The sequence below is a fragment of the Mus pahari genome, chromosome 6 (genome assembly GCF_900095145.1).
Source record: "Mus pahari chromosome 6, PAHARI_EIJ_v1.1, whole genome shotgun sequence".
NCBI lineage: Eukaryota > Metazoa > Chordata > Mammalia > Rodentia > Muridae > Mus > Mus pahari.
This window is the reverse complement of record NC_034595.1, coordinates 60737461-60755502: the sequence shown is the minus strand read 5'-3', so window position 1 is coordinate 60755502 and position 18042 is coordinate 60737461. Positions and strand designations below refer to the sequence as shown.

General features: G+C 41.1%; 1 protein-coding gene across 1 annotated transcript in view; it reads right to left on the bottom strand.

Moving 5' to 3' along the window:
• Positions 1-489: 489 nt before the first annotated feature.
• Faf1 (Fas associated factor 1) overlaps positions 490-18042 on the bottom strand; it is a 307082-nt gene continuing 289529 nt past the window's right edge. The window contains exon 19 of the mRNA XM_021200199.1: positions 490-2637. Coding sequence (XP_021055858.1) covers positions 2554-2637 — 84 coding nt within the window. The 3' untranslated portion in view covers positions 490-2553. The remainder of the gene's footprint in view (positions 2638-18042) is intronic.

Genomic DNA, 18042 nt, shown 5'->3' with positions numbered 1-18042 from the left:
ACACGTGCCTGTATGTATAAAAACTCAGGGTCAGATCATGGTGGCCTTCTAAACCAGAAGACCCCCAGAACAATCCGCTAAGGACAATGGGAAATTGGCATTGCTTCCTCAACCTTCTATGCAAATTCTTCAAAGACACAAATGATAATCTAAGAACAGAGGGCAGTGACATAGAATGAGGGATGACAGGGCATCCTGGAGGTCACTGGAAGTAGCAGGACAGGGAGTGTGGAGATGTATTGATGACCTGTGTGTGGAGGCTGGTGTACAGCCCAAGGGAGGCCTAAGGCTACAAAGCCCTGTATGTGACACTGCTGATTCTGTGGTGATAGTCACTTTAGCTTTGTGCTTGCAGGAGACGGTAGCTCAGTTGACCAGACTGTTAGGAGCAAACAGTAGCAGGGCCAGAAGATAGGAATTCAGGAGGCTGAGCAGGTTAGACTGAGAACTTTTTAAGGCAGGGTTGAAAAAGGGCTTTTCAACTTCACACACATTCAAATAATATTTAATAACTGTTATGAAATTGGTTTCAGAGTAAAGGCTATATGTTGGTATACAGAAGTAAACAGGAATGGTAGGAAACTATGTAGTGAAGCCAAATTCCAATCAGAGGGACAGGTTAGACATGAGAACTCTGAGAGCTCTCTCAAACCCCTGCCCACACCCTGGCTGCTGTTTTTGACTGTGGTTTGACTTCAGGACTGTGGCTTCTCACAGCAGCTATAGAACAAAGTCTGGCTGGAAAAAGAAGAGCTGGTGCCCTAGTACAGCTGCAGCTTCGGAAATGACATCCTGTGCCTCTCGATTGGGAAGGAAGGAACAGCGCTGGAGAGGAACTGCTTAGGAGGAACTCCCCTCACAGTGAGCTCCCTTTTCAGTCAGTTGGCAGATAAAACATAGTGGTATTGGGAACAATCTCTCAGAGAAGTTTTCAGGGGCTGAGCATCAGAGGAAAACAGGTGAACTTTCTTGGCCAATACTTTCTGAGTAGAGGAAAAAGTGACCAGGCACATCTCCAGCTTTGGTTAAGTCTTCTTAGAGCCCCATAATGGTCCCAGGGAGACACACCTAACACACTTACAAAATAACCAGACTGGTAGGCCAGCTCTTACGATAAAGACTGGAGATGACACAAAAACACCATAAAGAACATTTCAGGACTAAAAGGCTGTGAAGATATAAATTATATTCTCATGAACTACCTCAAACCTTAAATCCATAGATTAACAAAGTGCACTTCTACTAAATCAAACCCAAGATTACTATGTATCAATTCTGGCAACACATGTATTATAGGCTAAGCCCCCACATTTGCTCTCTTAAATATATGAAGTCTGAATTTTTAGCCAAAGAATGAGATTCCTTTTATTTGGGATATAAATTCAACATCTAATATTAAAATATTCAGAAATAAAATCATAGAGCAAGTCCCTTAATGCAGGAAAGCCCATGGGACAGCTGATTAGATTTTGGCAACAGACAAGGTGTTTAAAACACCAGACTCTGGCCAGGTATTGTGGGGCATGCCTGGAATCTTGGCACTTGAAGAGTAAAGCAGATTACTGAAGGTTTGAGGCCACACCCCTGAGCTACATAGTGAGCTCTGGTCTCCAAAGCCTAAAGTAAAAAACAAAAACAAACAAGCAAACAAACAGACACCCCACCACGTGATGAGGTCCAGATGTATAAAGCCATTGAGGGAGAAAAGGCAGGAGAACTGTGTGTCCTGTCCACTGAGACACTAGCAGTGTGGGAGCAGGTATCTAGGAAGTTCCTAGTGTCTCAATAAGCTGAAGAGCAGCTTGCCACAGCTGGCCTACAATGGTACCAGCATTCTCTGCTGTAACACACTGTGTACTTGAATAGTTTCCCAAGCTGCAATGAAACCAACCAACCAACCAACCAACCAACCAACAAACCCCTCCAAGATGAAATATGGAGCTCATGACAGGAATATCTAAATTCCTTGTATACATATCAAATCAGTCTACTAACAAAAATCTCACATCTTAGTAAAGGAGTCAGATATATGATACACTCCTCTACCCTCTACCCCAAAATGCCTGATGTTCAGGCCCAAAATGTCCCATTTGACTTTTTTTACTTTGCCTTTTAAAATTAGGTGATAAACTTAAAATGCAGTTATAGAAAGGTAAAGGCAGAGGGTGTGAGCCCTGGCTCAATGAGACATATCAGACACACAGCATCCTGTGTCTAGGACAGAAAGAACTGTCTTGAACAATGAGGGAAAGATGGGTACCACAGAGGTTAAGATCCCCTGGGGCCACTCACACACAACAGAACACTAGTCAGGTATCAGGAGAGGGCAATGGTGTTGTGGCACTCCATCATGAGGAGCAGGGAACATATACTCATGGATGGGAAATTTTAAGTAGCTATGTTTATTACTTTTTTTTCCAGCAATCTTGCAAGAGGCAGAAGTGTGACATTGAACTGAGTGACACGAGCAGGTAGGTGGGTTGGTGAGGAGACCATCTCTTGACACGTGCCGTTGGCTCGTCAGGAGTGGCTGCTTCCACCTCTCAGTCATGTTTACTCTTTTGCTTGAAGGAAAAGGGTTTCTTGAGGGTACAAGTTTACCTCCAATAATGACTTATTGGGGTCTAGCTGAGTTACCTGAAAAGAAAGAAACACACGTTCAGAAGTCTGGAACAAGCACATCAATTTCAGTCTTCCATACACAGGCACGAGCACATGCAAAGTAGCCCATCTGATCCTAAAATCATCATGTACGCTGTTGGTGCTGCTGGCATGTTCTCTGAGGAGACCAGGGCTCTCAGAAAGGTCATATTCTGCAGTTTCGTCAAGTAGGGAAGTTAGTACTGACTTCAAGGCTAAGACTCAGCCACTTCCTGGAGAGGTCCCTTGCCTCTTGTGCTTTTGGGAATGACACAGGAGGGTCCATCTGGTTAAACTGAGTGATGGCATACCTGAGACCTCTAGTTGGTTAACTTCTCTGCTTGTTGGGGCAACAACTAAACCTTTAGAAGGACAAGAGCTAGGTCCTTCCACTATAATTACATGTAGCAAACTACAGAATATCACAATCTCCTGATTATTTATATATATATATATATATATATATATATATATATATATATATATATCAACTACTGAAGTGTAAAAGGTAGATGAAATCTTGATACCATGGGCTATGCTACATGAGAGATCTTAATTAGATATGTGCCCTCCCTAAGCCAAGGCAGAAATGGCATGTGAAGGGTTATAAACCTAAGAGAAAGAAACAAAACACTCATTAAAAGGGGTCATGAGCTCTGAAAGGCTGAAAAATACAGAGTTAGTAGAAGGGATATAGTATTTGAAAATAGGGAGACTCTGGTTTAAGTCACAGTGGTGTAGGCTATCAGCTTTGTGACTTACAGGACTGATGAAGATTAAATGAGAAAGAACATAATTAGCACAGTGTCTAGTATGATGTAGATCAACAGGATATGCTATGTATGAGAGCAACTGTAAAGGGAGATGAATGTGTGGGCAATGGGCTGCTCTGGGCATGCAATGGATGGTTAGGTGCTTTCTAGCTATACCTGAAGCCGCTGCTCTGCTATTTATATGAGCTTAGGGACCTTGGGTAAATAGTATGGGCAGGCAATTTGTCTGCTCAACTCAAGCCACTCATAATGAGATGACTCTGCTTTCTTCTTCCAGCTAGAGAAGGGGAGGCCCCAGGGGCCAGGGCTGGGCGTCAGAGACAGACTAGTAAGCTGATGTAGGGAGACACTCTCTTTAGTGTATCCAGACAGAAACTTAGTATGCCCAGGAGGGTCTTTAAGGATGTATATCTACCCCTAGAATTTTTTCTGCTTATAAATCTTGCCTTACTATTTATTATCTCTTGCGTGCTGGGCAGATGGGCAGGCAAGGTGGAAGGGAGGGCCTAGCCTGCTGTCTGTCTTCCAGCATGCAGGGAGGGTGAGCTGCTGGCAAATGTTTACCTAATTCCCCAATTAACGTACAATACTGCACTGGCTTCTGTCAACAAACAGAGCTATGCTGCCTCTGCTTCAGACTCTTTGGCATTTTCTGCCCAGCTGCTTCTGCTATTGTTCTTAATTAACATGCCAGAACTCTTTCAGCATCTTCTACTTTGTTATTTGTGGTTTGTAAATATGATGCTTATTGGGAGAAACCAAAAACTACACTAGTGGCAAAGCTGGGAAAACAGGCAGGAAGATGTGTTAGGAAGCAAAACAGGCTGGGAGTCTGGAGCATCAGGCCTACGCGGCACCGTACTACAGTAGTAGATGTGTAAGGTAAGAGATTCATAAACTCTTAGTTAAAATTCTAGTTGTCACTGATAAAACAATCAAAACTTTCTTGGACATATATTACAAACCAGGCATATCCAATACATTTCTTAAATAGTCCATAAAATAAACCACCATGCAAGGTTGCAGAGGTAAGAAACTGAATTTCAGTGTAGTTGCCACTTGTTTAAGTTAGAAGGAGTCTGTTTACAGTGTCAAGATCAAAGAGTGAAGCAGTAAGCCTGGTGGTGGTGGTGGGGGGGGGGGGGCGGCGGCACAGGCCTTTAATCCCAGCACACCGAAGGCAGCTGGAGGCAGATCCTTGTGAATTCCAGGCCAGCCAGGGCTACAGAATGAGTTCCAGGATAGCTAGGGCTACAGAAACCCATTTCAAGAGGGGGAGGGGCTGTAAGTGAGTGATGAAAGCCTGTATTCTATCTATGATCCTGAAGAAGATAAACAACTACAGAGTCCATTTTCCTATATGTAATGTAGGAATCATAATTTCTCCGCTGTAGGTAATGTGATAGCTAAGTGAAACAATGTTAAAGAAGCCTCTGGTACAGTCCCAAACCAGTGAGCTAGCTTGTGTTTGTGTCTACGCCACTGCTCAGCAACAGTTCTAGCCTTTCTCTGTTGGCAAAGTCTGGAGATCTCATTCTCCAGCTTCAGGAAGGTCTTACAGTCAGTGTACTGCTTTGAAATATGCACAGCTCTGTTGGAACATACTCTTTCAGAGAGCCCATGTGAGGCCACACTCTTTAAGTTTGTTTAATTTTTTTTTCTATCCAGTCTTATTTTTCTTTCTTTTATAATCCATTTGTTTAGCAATATATTAACGTATTTAATCTTTACAATGATCTTGGGCTAAGTATTTTTATTTCCATTCAACAGGTCAGGAAGCAGGTTTAGAAAGGCTGAGAATTTGTTCAAGGCCACAGAGCTAGTAAGTGGAACTTGCTATATAGAGCAGACTAGCCTTGAACTCCCAACAATCCAACTGCCTCTGCCTCCCAAGTGAGCATGCCGAGAATCGGGCTTTTAATATTGTAGTTGCCACTCCACCTACCCCGTAGAAGAGTACCTGAACTAAGCAATACTTTTGGACCAGTATTAATGAGGATACAGATAACAGGATACAGAAGAATACACTGTAACATACAAAGTCTTGTTTTTAATATCATTTATTCTAAATGCTAGTCTCAAAACTAGTGTTATACCTATTTTACAGATGAAAACATAAGGTTAAGAGATTAAATGAAAATAAAAAAATAAATTAAACTAAAACAAAAAGAGATTAAATGAACCCCACTGTTACTAAATTAATTTCAAAAAATAAAAATTAAAAATAGCCCTTTGGTATTCTATTGCCCATAGTGTGACTATATTTAACAATAGTGTATTATATAGTTCTAAATAACCAGAAGAAAAGTTGTTTTTTACATTTGGCTTTTAAAAATATCATTTTTAGCCGGGTGTGGTAGCGCACATCTTTAATCCCAGCACTTGGGAGGCAGAGGCAGGCGGATTTCTGAGTTCGAGGCCAGCCTGGTCTACAAAGTGAGTTCCAGGACAGCCAGAGCTATACAGAGAAACCTTGCCTCGAAAAAACAAAATAAATGAATAAAATAAAATAAATATTGTTTTTTATCAATTCTTTAAGAACTTCATGCAATGTGTTTTGACCCTAGTGATATCTTTCTTTCCCTTTTCCCAAATTTCCATCCAATGCTGTGAGCATGTGCTCCCTGTCAGCTCACCAAGTCCAGTCTGTACTGCTGGCTACTCCTGCACGAGGCCTGCCCTGTCTGGTGGTCCATATATCAGGTGTTAAACTATTAAAGAAAAATGGGCCTTCCCTTTCCCAGTAACACTCAAATGCCAGGGGTCAGCTCAGAGACTTTGTGTCCATCTCACCTCCTCCACACTGGGATTTTGTTTGGCTTGGTTTAGCTTAGGTCTTGCACATGCTGTCTATGCATCTGCACTGTTGTATCAGAAAGCACTGATGCTTTGGAGTTATCCAACACCTCTAGCTTTTATAATCTTTATCTTCCATCTTCCTCCTAGATCCCCAGGCCTTAAGAGGACTGTCAAAACCTTGGTGGTACTATTGCACTAGTGGGTATATAATGCCAGGCAGGTGTTCAATGCAGACTGCAGGGTTTACTGCTAGGTGAGACTGAAGATAACCTTTCTCTTCCAGTAGAGTCAGCATTTAGCAGCACTATGAGAGCCACTAGGAATGAAGCTTCCAGTTGGGTTTCTCCATGTTCTGGGACTCAAGTGTGTGATATAGAAAAAAAAAATTGATCTCATTACAAAGAAATGTTACCTCAATGGGGTGTTGGATATGCTAAGTATTCCATTTTGATTATTATATGATCTTGTAAATGAGGGGAAACTAGGGGAATGCGTCTCCCCAGTAGCTAGCTAGTGACCATATTGTGAGAATACTCTGCAGTGCTCTTGCCCTCATTCTAAGGGCATGGACAATGTAAGGAGGGCTCTCCTGGTTGGGAGGAAAGTTAGGCTATGTTTCCTAATAAACAGCAGAGGACAAGGGAACTGTGTGAGGAGAGAACGTACAAGGAAGTGGTGCTGCTGTTGCTGCAGGAGCAGAGCTGAGCTGTGTTGGCCTCGAGTCTCTCAAATCTGACAAGTAGAAGACAAGTGTTTGGTGAGGCTCCAGTACAGAGAGCCAGGATGGTGAGGTAAAGATCATGGGAAACAGAACTCATCAGAGAAGCAGCAGGTACTAACATGGCTATTAACGGTCACTGCTTTTTTTCTTCCTCCTTTGGGTATTTATCTTCTTGTCTTCAGTCACCACCATAGCAGCAAGCATCACTTAGCGAGCATCTCCTGTGAGTTGGGTCCATACAGCCGGCATTCTAGATTTATATGTAGTCTCTTAGCTAGTCCTCAAGATGGCCTTGTGAAATTGGTACTGGTGCCATCTTGTACATAAGGTCACCAAGGCTACCTTGTCCACTGTTATAGAGACTAAAGTTTTAAAGTCAAGTTTGGCAAATCAACTTATGAACAGACTGACTTGGGAGGGAAGAGGGAAGTCTGTTGCACTTAGAGACATCCAAACACAGGCATATTTACAGATGATGGTAAGAACTAACATTTTCTGAACATTTATTTCAAACCAGGCAATCAATGACATACTCTGCATTTATAAAACTAACTTTTATGGCCTCCAATGTTGGCAGAATGATTATCCTTATTTTATGAGGAAATTAAGTTACAGAGCAGATTGTCTAAAGCATCAAAGCTATTAAGGGCAGATTGTGAATCAAGGGAATTTAGCTTTGGAATCTTCTGAGTTACTGGATTATATGGCTAGAGATATTGAGTATCTAAATGGAGAAAGGAGTTGAAAGAGATGACCCAGAGTTTCTTCTAATCAAGCTTCCAGGATACAAGATTTTCACTTTAAGAATGGCAAAGGGACAAAGGTCATTAAAAAAACAAAAGTCCTGAAATGTTTATAAAATACGAATACAAAAACCCAATCTGAGTTTGTCTTTTGCCATTTACCTGGGACTTTACTGAATTATTGACTCTCTAAATCAACAGAGAATGAACACTTTGGGATTCCTTGTGAGAGGAGGGGGTGTTCTCAAATAAGAGGTACAGTTGACTTTATAGTTAGAAGAGGGATGTCAACCATCCTGATATTTTCTTTACTGAACCTGGGAAACCTGAATGGGTATATTCTCTCATTCAAACAACATTTTTAGCAAACTGACTCTGTAAAACGTTTATGTTAGCACAGATGGGACACGTTCTCTGCCAAACATAGCTTTTCTTTGCTATATCAATTTTCTCAGCTATATCAAATTTCTTTGAAATTTTATATGCATTTCCCCCCTATAACCTCCCTGAGCTTCATTCAGTTCCTGTTCTAAAATTAATACTCTGTTGTGAAAATACTAACGTGACAGAGTCTCATCTTGCCATACTAGAAATCTCAAAATGTTATGCTGAGAAAATGCCTTAAGTATCCAACATTCTAGGCCTTCATTTCACAGGTGGGCAACTTGAGACTCAGAAGTCAAGTGACTTAGGCCAGGTGAAATGGATGGTTAGGAGCAGACACTGTATGTTATTTCAGGGTTTCTGACATCTGTATGGGAGTCCTTTTTCTTTTCTTTTTTTTGAGGTAAGGTCTCAACCTATGTTGCTCTTTGACATTTTCTAAGTGCTACGCACTATGCTAATTATCTCCATATTATCTAATTAAGTGATTATCATAATTCTTTAAATACCCCTCTTATTCTTTTATATGGACAGGGTAAAAACTGATATTTTTATTAATGTTAAAATGTCCCCCAAAACTGGCATCTTGTCAGGGATGCCTTGCTCACCTTTCCTGGCCTTAGTGTTCCTAGTGGTGCCTTTGGTCATTACATTATTAAGTGACAATGTTAATGGGAAAGCCCAGAGGTAAGAGGGGATCCTAACAAGGGTAAGGTGAGGAGAGGTTCTTCATTCTAAAAACAGAAGAAAGTCTAAGTATGCAGACTAAGCATTAAAAAATAAACAAAAAACAAAAACAATCCCCCAAAACAAAACAAAAAACCAATACTAAAGGATAGTCAGGCCTCCTCTCCCTGAGATAAGCTAATCATTTGATCTGAAGGAACAATTTCAAGTAAACAAGTGGAAGTTCTGCTTTACAGAGCAGTTTATAAGCTTGGAGTTCACAGAAGCATAAACAATATAGATAAGTTCACAGATTCTGTTGTAGGTTTAGATTTTTTTTTAAGATTTATTTACTTTATATATGTGAGTACACTGTCAATGTCTTCAGATACACACTAGAAGAGTGCACTGAATCCCATTACAGATGGTTGTGAGCCACCATGTGGTTGCTGGGAATTGAACTCAGGATCTCTGAAAGAGCAGTCAGTGCTCTTAACCAGCTCCTAGGCTTAGATTTTTTAAAACCTACTTTTAATAAGGACTTTTAATAAGGGTTCTCAAACACTCTGATCCCGACCCCCTTCTATCCCATAGTCCAAAGGTAGGGGAGAAAAGATGGTAAATAGGACAAGGGGATGTGAACCTGTTTAAAAGTAGCTCCTTGGGGCAATTTCAATCTCTGTTTATCAAGATACCAGCAATCCAGTTCAATAAGATCAAGACAACAAACCGAATTAGCAGCAGTGGCACATCTAACAACAACAACAAAAAAAAACCAAAACCAAACCAAACCAAACCAAACCAAAAAGTCAAGTCTTCTGCCACCAAATTGGCACAAGTCAGCGGCAACGACCAGGACCAGCTGAGACGCCAAGAGAAATTCTCTGCTGTGCCTCTCTCAATAAAATGAAGATCAGCCAAGAGACCAAAAAAAACATTTCGAAGCTAGCTATGCAAGCATGCCATCACTGTCCACTGAATCCTATTTCTACTTTCTCTAAACACAGTGCCCTCCCACAGGTCTTGCCTCAGCAAAACACCACATGGGTCTGTCTTAGCAAACATCACATGAATCTGTATCACCTGACATATCCAAAAGCTTCCATTTCATTCTGTGGTATAGAATAGAAATCTAGTGCAGATTATCTCCAGAGGCACACCCAGGTTACGGATGTAATAAGTACTGGTCTCTTCATCCATTAGGGACTGCCAGAAGCCCTAGTGTTGGACTGATTCTGAGGCAGCTCAAGGCAGTGCAGTTACCTCAGTGAGTATGCAGTAGTTTGAAAGAGGTAGGGAGACACTGATCTAGGGGACAAGCCTCTCTTCGGAGGCCAGCAGACAGCCAGGTCTTCATAACAGGTCTCTAGGATGTCTCTGATTAGATTGGATGCCAACACTAATTAATGACTGAGGCACTGAGAAATGGAAAAGATACCTACATACTGGTTAGGTTTAGAACTGTAAACTTAAAAGTCTTCTGAGAAATCCTAATTATTGATTGCCCCAGAATCTCACCATTAGGCACAGATTAAGAAACAAGTGAATTTTAAATTTGGGCACTACATCTTTTGCACAAGTCATAATCTCTTACGAGAGGAGACAAACATTTCTCATCTGTAAGATGGTGACAGCATTGCCCAACACCCCAGAGGTCTTTCAATACACCATGACCCTCTGGGCCCCTATTCCACATTTCTATATGGAAGAGAGTTGCACAAAACCTCCCATCCTGTCAGTCTTCTATTTATAGTTCTTAAACAATTTCTTTCCTATTAAAACAGGACAATCCTTTTTTTTTTTTTCCCCCTGGCTCAGCCTTTCATTTCCCCAATTTGTAAATGGGTGTTGGTGTTCCTGACAAGGTTCTTTGGGGCCTTTAATGGTAGGTATAGCTAGGAAGGCAGTTTGGAGATAGAACATACATTTCCAGGTATCATAAACTTCAGAAAAATACTTTCCCCCTGGCTGAAGAGAGGTCATTTAGTGGTGTGCTCAATGTATTTTCAGCAGCAGAGTGGCTAGGGAAAGACTGAGCATTTTGCATGCATTTTAATACCCAAATAGGGCCATGCAAGCCAGTGTGTTCTTAGTTCTGCATACAAGCACCACTCAAGAGCTAGAGCTTTGAACAGGAGTTAAAAGAGTTGAGTCCCTAACGACATACAAAAGACTTGCTGGTGTGATTTATTCTGATGTATTTACTTATCCAATTACCAAAACAGCAGGAGATCATTAAAATTTCTAGTTACCAGATGCAGCACGTTCAATATCTTAAATGTTACTAAGGCTTTCTCTGAGCTATTTTGATATTACACTTCATCTGCCCAAAAGCTTATGAAACTGGAAGGCAGGAACCATGAAGAGTGCAGAGCATCCTTTGAAGGCTGGTCCAGAAGGTCTGTAGGATACTAGACCTCCCAGATTCCTGGACTTAAAGAAAAGCACTACTATGAGAAGTGAAAATGTTTGGGGAGAGACCTCAGCTAAGTCTTTCTTATCTCTGAGCTTCTGCCTTGGTAAGGATGCTGACATTGTTGTCCCACTTTAGAGAACAGCTGTGAGTACCACCATGGTTTGCTTTCCCTTTAACATCACATAAATGTCTTGTAGAGAAGACAGAGCAACTTAAGGTACCTGTGCATTATATACTATTAATAAAGTAGCATGCATAGTAGTTGCTAAACTAGAGAATGTTATGGAGTACTAAGAAACAGAAAGCAAGCTCACACTAACATTTCAGAGTATATAGCAAAGAGATACATTAATAAATGATATGTAGACCTACACTTTTTGAAAGGGTGATAGTATCTTGGTCCTACCACTTTTTATTATTCTGATCTTCAAACATTACTACCTCACAGTCTCGTTCCAGCCAATTAGAGTTGTTTGCTACTGACCAAATAAATATTCATTGGGTTTTCCTTCCTAGAATCTTGGGCTATGCTGTTTCCTCTACCTAGATTATCTTTCCTGTCTAATTTCAAACATTCTAACCTATATATCCCTCAAGTTCAACTTAAAAGGCACCTCCTCTACAAAACCAGGCCTGTGACAGAGCCTAAATCCCCCCCCATGCCCCTTTTTTTCTGGAACAGAGTTAATCACACCAGTTTCCAGTCTTATTGATTAGGTCACAAGTTAGTGACACAGCAACCACATACATTCATTATCTACTCCATTGCTCTGCATGTGACCAAGCTACATTTGCTGAGCCAATACCTGTCTTTTACCTGTAGGTTCTTCAAATGAGGTTGGTGCCAAAGTCAGCTGGCAGATGCAAGGTTAGGGTTTATTCTAGAATGTAGGCACTGGCAATACCAACATTGTTCTTTGTTCAAATAGCACTCTTACACTCTGATGAGGTGAGGAATTCTGAAGGATGCAGCTCAGAGGATCTGTTTCACAGTGAGTTATGTTATGGCTCTCAGGTAATTTTACAATTGTTTATGAGTCTGTCTCCCATTAAGCTGAATTCTGAGGGCATATATGAAATCATATTGGCTCTCTCTATTCCCAGGGTCTAATTCACTGTTAGAAACTGTATCCATTCCAGAAACGTCTGTTGAAAGACTGGCAATGGAATGACTGGGTGAAGTTTCTCCACTCTTCCCCAGGGCCTCACCAGTCCAAAGAAATGGAATCTGGAGGAGCTGCACTGCTACACTGCTTCCACTCACTTCACACCCTCGGCAGACAGAGCTGTTGGGGTGCCATTGGGAGCACGGAGAACTGACTCCAGCAGGGCCCTTTGCTCTGGATGCTCTGCTCTAGCCTCAGCCCGTGTCCAGACACAGGAGCTAATAAGAAGTCTGCATCAGTTGCCCTTTTAAGAAGGGAGAGCTTTTCCCTTCTCTGTTTAAACTGTTGGAATTGGCTAATTAGGAGGATTTTAAAAATCTTAACACTCTAAACAGAGAAAACTGGTTCTGAATTATTAAGCAACATTTTCAATGCATTTGAATAACCTTAAATGACTTAGCTGCTACCTGATTCCTAAGCTCTGGCTCAGATAAATAAATGTGAAATACTGTCAAAGCCTCAGCTTATAAGCGCCTCCAGCTACAGTAAATAGAAGCTTAAGTCTCCATAAACTGCCAAGAAGGGAAATATTCTCATATAAAAGGAGAGAAGATGATCTTAAAGCTGGGGAGGCCAAGAAGCCAGTGGTTTTGTTATACTTCCCAGAAAAGGGCTGCTACAGGACTAAGTATTATTAATATCTAGGTTCAAAAAAAAATCTATTTAATCGAAGCATCATAGTATCAAAGTCTAAAGGAGATTTTAAAAGATTATTTAAATCTATATTTCAGAGGAGGAAAATATGACCCAGAAAAGTTCTTGCTTAAGATCAGAAACATGGCTGGAATAAACACTTTGTCTTGAGATGCTTGCTCCCAGCTTAGTCCCCTTTCCCAAAGCACATACTCAGATGCTCTGCCAGAGATGCCAGAATCAGAGGCTGACAGCTGCTGTTAAAAGACACTTGAAAGCTTCCACCAGATGGGTCACTTCAGGTATCTGAGCTCCACATACACCATGATTTTTCTCTACAGGCCTGGGATTTCTACTTTCATGGCTATACATCAAGGGAGAGAGGGAAAGAACTAGGAATAAAACGAGGGTGGATGTTACTATATTACAGTTCCCAACTAGTCTAACCTCAAGCCACGAGGGCATCATGAGCTCACAAATTTGTCCACTGATATGGAAAAGACAAAACCAAACAATAATGTAGGTGTGCAAATGTGTACAAGCACTATACTTTTCCTCATTTATTAACTAAACAAGTGTTTCCTTAGTGTTTATGACCTTTTTTTGTTTTGTTTTTCAGGACAGGGTTTCTTTGTAACACTGGCTGTCTTGGAACTCACTTTGTAGACCAGACTGGTCTCAAACTCACATAAATCTGCCTGCTTTTGCCTCCCAAGTGCTAGGATTAAGTGCCTGCATCATTAGTGTATACGGCATTTAAGAAACTTGGTAGACACTGGACTATAGCAGTAAACAAAGCATCTGCCTTTAAGCAATATCTAGCGCAACACTTAAACAAGAAACCAGCCCACTGTAGTTCAAAGCTCATCACAGCTCACAGTGGTAACAGCTGTAATAGGAAGAAGGCCCTGAGAGAATATAAGGAAGATAAATAATTCTCTCCTAGAGATTCACCATATTTATCTTCCTTGTTCCAGTCTAGTATCTACAGCCATTTGTTACAATCTAATTATCCATTCTTCTTAGATATTTATATACACTAAACCAGTTACATGTTCACTACATGTCATGTACCTTGCTAGGGAATAACGGTCAATTAGATATAATTCCAAGTAACTTCAACTTTGATATGTATCTTTTTTGTTTGTTTAAAAATTCACACCTTCCATTTGTAACTGACTGTAAGCTTGAGATAACCATTTCTGCCTTCAGTGTCTTAGTTATAGACTTTCTCTGTGTCTTAGTCTCTTAACTAGAAGAGCCTTTTATAGATCTCCACAGTCTAAAAGGCATGCATGAAGTTCTCCTAACACTAGGCCTCAAAGAAGACATGTATGAAGGTCTTCTGATCTAAGACCTCATAGAAGGCATATATGAAGGTCTGTTCACACAAGGCCTCATAGAAAGCATGTACAAAGGTCTGATCATACATGGTCCCACAGAAGTCAAGTATGAAGGACAACTAACATAAGACTTTTTATAGAAGGTATGTATGAAGGTCATACAAAGTCTCACAGAACACCAACTATAAAAGTAAAATAAACTTGGAAAGAGCAAGATGACATTCAGGCCTGAGACTCAGGCATTAAAACTCAAGATGGGAGATCCAGATGTGGGGTGAGGCGCAGGGTGTGGCCTAGGCTGGGGCTAGAGCTGCAGTGAGGCCAGAGGATTTGGCATGTTAGGTGCATGTGCTAATGCATTCTGGAACTGTAGCGCTGAATTTGAAAATTCCAGTGAGTATCTAGAAAAGGTTAACCTGCGCATCTGTATGTTGGGCGTTGTTTGTGTTTACAGTGGTGTTTTCATAATACTCTAAGTGAATGAAGCATGTCTGCAGAGACACTTGTAATAACTGAGCAAAGAACTAGTGATTCTTTATGGCTTAAGAGTCAGACCGAATTACATGTGCAACCTTTACATTTTACTTATTTCTGATAACAGCAATTCTGAATGCTACACTGCTTCACAAACACCTTACAAAATTAAGTTCTGAAGCAGAGTAAACAATTTTGGAAAGGTTTAAATACATCAACATACTTACACATAATCCGTAATAGCCACTACACTTAATGTTCAGCATATTATGAAGAGATGATGTGTATTTGAGAATCAAATACAGGTATTAGTGTTGTGTAACCTAGAGAAATTTTAGCTCTCCAAGCTTCTATGTCTTTGTCTATAAAATAAAGGCAACACCTTTTAGATAACTAATATATTTGAAGTGCCTGGTATATAACAGACACACAGGACATAGTAATTGGTTATCATTCTCCATTATTCCAAGTCACTGTATTTTAAACAAGTCTGAAGGGACAAAGGCAGATTTGCTCTGGCTCAGCATTCTCCTGGGCTCTCCTGAAATAGTCACCTTTACCTCATACACCTTCAAGATCCCTTGAGGGCTCTGCAGTCTTTGGTTGGTCAGAAGCATGGATTGAGTTTTTCCCCCCACTTCACACACCACTGACTCCCTCCCCCTCAGGGGTTCTGTGGGTTGGAAAGATCCTTTCTCCCTGTTAGCTTCACCAAGGCAGAGCTTCTCAAGGACACCACTGACCCATAGATGATTCTCAAATACAGTTGGTGTCACAAATGAGTCAACAGACTAATCCTAACTGAAAATAGTGAAAGCATTGTTTTTGGAAGGAGAGACTGAAGAGGCAGGGTATGAGCAAGCTTTGATGCTCCGGTTAACATGAAGTTATCCATCAATGGCAAGCAACAGCAGCTGAGATGCTCTACTGAGAACTAAAACTTATGTGTATTTTTAAACTGATATATCCATGTTGGATCCCATGGATGCTTTTGGTTATGCAAAGAGTTTCACCAAACTTCCTTGACTAGCAACACGGCACATGTTAACTCAAACTGTTGCTGGGGGAATTAAGCCCTATGCCATTTATGTCCTTCGGGAGAGGACTCTGCATCTGGTTTCTCTTGAACTCTGTCCCATATACCTTTTCTCTGCTAACTTTTTTTCTGTGCTCTTTTATGGTAACATATCATTGGAGTGAATACAGTTATATGATAAGTTCTATGAAGTCTAAAAGAAATTGATCAATCAAGGGGTAACCTTGAATACTCCTAATATATTTAAGAAAATACTTCTGCCTCAGGATTAAAAAACATACGCTTTAGGGGCTGGAATTTCAATTGTCAGTTACTATTATATACAATATAATTTATACACATGAGGAGCACTGATCTCTTGCTGGGGGACAGAGTGAGTGTAAACACTGGTATGGCACTGTTAAATTACTGTTAGTCAGTAAGTTCTTATGGTAAGCACTCCTAATGTTCATTTCCCTGTAAACATGCAAAGATGTTGGTGATGGGCAATTTGGTTCCCCAGTTAGCATCTGCAGAACTCTTCTTTGTTACTCTGGCTGACTGTAGGAAAAGAACTACTAGTCAAATAGCTAGTTGGACTATCCTTGTGCCAGCACTAGGCTGGAGCACCCCTCAGACACCTTTAGAACATGTGATGATAACAGCTGATTGCTCTGGCTCCTGAAGTAATACTGTAGTCAGGATACTAGAAACAAGTTTGTACCAGCTTTTGCTAACAGAAGCATGAAAAAGATGGGGAAAGGAGGATGCTCAAAGTATAATATATGAAAACACAGTATTATGTAAAATGAGTGTGTGTGTGTGTGTGTGTGTGTGTGTGTAGGTAGCACTAGTTAACTCTAGATGACCCTGCAACAATGTCTGTTTTGGCCAGAGGAGAAGCTCTTATTTCCCTGGTGATCTAGTAGGACTGTGTGACTGGTGCTAAGAGGAAAGGTTGTGATCGGTCCAACCCAAATGGCTATGATTGGCCTGAACCTCCCATACTGGACTATTAAAGCAGGCTCACTTAGTGAATTGCTTGCAAGATACTCTACAGTGCATACAGTGCAGTCCTTCTAGTGTTACATCACCCCAATAATAACAGGCTTCTTCAGAGTGTTTTTTTCTTGCCAACTTAGGCTGAACTGGTAGCAAGAAGAAAGAAGCAGCAGAGACAAGAGAATAGAACAAAGGAGAGGCAACAGCAGGGGCAATGGGATAGTAGTGTCAGTGACTGCTGTTAGTAGATGGAGCTGACAATTATGGAAAGGAATGCAGCCAGGTGACTGACAACTGAAGAAGCAGAGAGATGGTCAGAAAGGATGGAGATAGTGTTAAGGGATAAATGATCATGGCTTCCTAGGCCTAGTTGTAGTACTGACTTCTACCTGGAAGCTGTACCACCAGCCATAACCAAGGGCTGAGGAACACTAACTCTCCAGGTCCACACAACACTTAAGGACTAACAGTCCCCACCTGAGACCTCTCAGGAAGCCTGTACTGCTGTGGGTAAGCAGTGTCCAGGCAAAGACTAGCATTATCTGTGCTTTCTATCTGGGTAAGGCAAAAGGATCCCCAGCCAGTGGCTGGCAATACCACATAACACGTCTCAGCTTCTCATGTCTTACTTGCAAATGAAGCTGCTGTCTGTATCTGTATCTCAGGGTCTGTACAAAGATTACAGGAAAGAATTCTTTCTACCGTGTTCACAGGACTGAATGTGGTAAAGCTGTAGAGAGATCACCAAATTAACTATAAAAATATCAAAGACAATTTTCAAATCAGTTATTACTCTTCCTGCAAAGCTCAGACCCAATTCATCTTGAAACTAAGTCCAAAATGAGACCAACTCATTCCACGGAAAACCTCTCTGGTGTTTGGTCTTATTTCCATACAATTTCAGGTGAGTAGATTCTACTGTGTGGAAATACTGAGGTGAAGAAAGAACATGCTTCTAGAAAGGAAGGTCGGACTCAAGCAAGCCACTGTGGTTTCATCCTTGATGCACTGGCATGTAGGGGTAGGTCCAAGAGAGGACTGTGCTAGTCCTCCTCAGGAGAGGTCTAGAAACTTAAGAGACTTACAGCCCTGAGCCCTTCCCTGTGGGATGTCCCTTTCCTCACATTCCCACATTTAATTCCTGCAACCACCCCAAAGGTGGGGGAATCAGTTCAGAGCGCTCATGCGATGGACTCAGAGCCCTTTGTAAGTGGTTATTTATATTATAACATCACAGTGTATCCTTAGGTGATAGATAGCCAAGGCT